This window comes from Pygoscelis adeliae, unplaced genomic scaffold (genome assembly GCF_000699105.1).
Source record: "Pygoscelis adeliae isolate BGI_AS28 unplaced genomic scaffold, ASM69910v1 Scaffold537, whole genome shotgun sequence".
NCBI lineage: Eukaryota > Metazoa > Chordata > Aves > Sphenisciformes > Spheniscidae > Pygoscelis > Pygoscelis adeliae.
The window spans coordinates 655,565-656,308 of record NW_008825213.1 but is presented as its reverse complement, the minus strand read 5'-3'; the positions used below and the strand labels follow the sequence as shown (position 1 = coordinate 656,308).

Sequence of the window (744 nt, the reverse complement as noted above, 5' to 3'; positions counted from 1 at the left end):
AGAGGAGTAGCCTTCAAAGTGCATAGCTGTAGAGGGATCTCTTCTGAGATACCACATTCGAGGGTTTGTACGTGATGGGGTCAAACATCAGTGTGAAGCAATGCGAGGTGCCAGTCTCCCCCTAACATCCTCTCTTCCTTCACAGGTCGGACAGCTCGTTTAATTTTATGGCCTTTTTCTTCATCTTTGGCGCACAGTTTATTCTCACGATCCTGCAGGCGATTGGTTTCTCTGGATGGGGAGCTTGGTAAGCAGGATGCTCCTACAGTCTTATAGCTGAGCACTCGGCTCCCATGCCTGAGAGTTTCAGGCTATGGGCTGTTTCCATGAACTTTTGAGAAACTGGTGGGAGTCTGTGCAGGGTGGAGCGGAAGAAGCTTTCTGTTTTCCTCTGTGGCATAATTATATCTGCTCTTGGAGTACACAATTCTGTTTTCACTGCTGTATTGGCAGAAGTCGGATATCCTCACCCGCTTGTTCTTTTTAGCACCTTCCCACAATGTCCATTTCTTTTTACCGTTTAACCAGCCAGTTTCAAGATCCATCTGATCCTCTCTTAGCATTGCCCTCAAAGTATTCGCAGCGCATGGTGAGCAGTGCACGATGACTCACTGTTGGCCTATAGAGCAAGTATTGTGAGAGCTGTCCTAAAATAAATGGGAGTGTTTTAGTGTCAGTCCCTGGTTCTGTTATAATTGTTTGGCATTTTAACTTTCTGTCTCTAGAGACTTGAGAGCGATTCCT

General features: G+C 46.2%; 1 protein-coding gene across 1 annotated transcript in view; it reads left to right on the top strand.

Moving 5' to 3' along the window:
* Nucleotides 1-744, top strand: part of SCAMP4 (secretory carrier membrane protein 4) — a 15,142-nt gene that overhangs the window by 9,867 nt on the left and 4,531 nt on the right. The window contains exon 5 of the mRNA XM_009329063.1: nucleotides 146-247. Within this exon, the coding sequence (XP_009327338.1) occupies nucleotides 146-247 (102 nt within the window). The remainder of the gene's footprint in view (nucleotides 1-145; nucleotides 248-744) is intronic.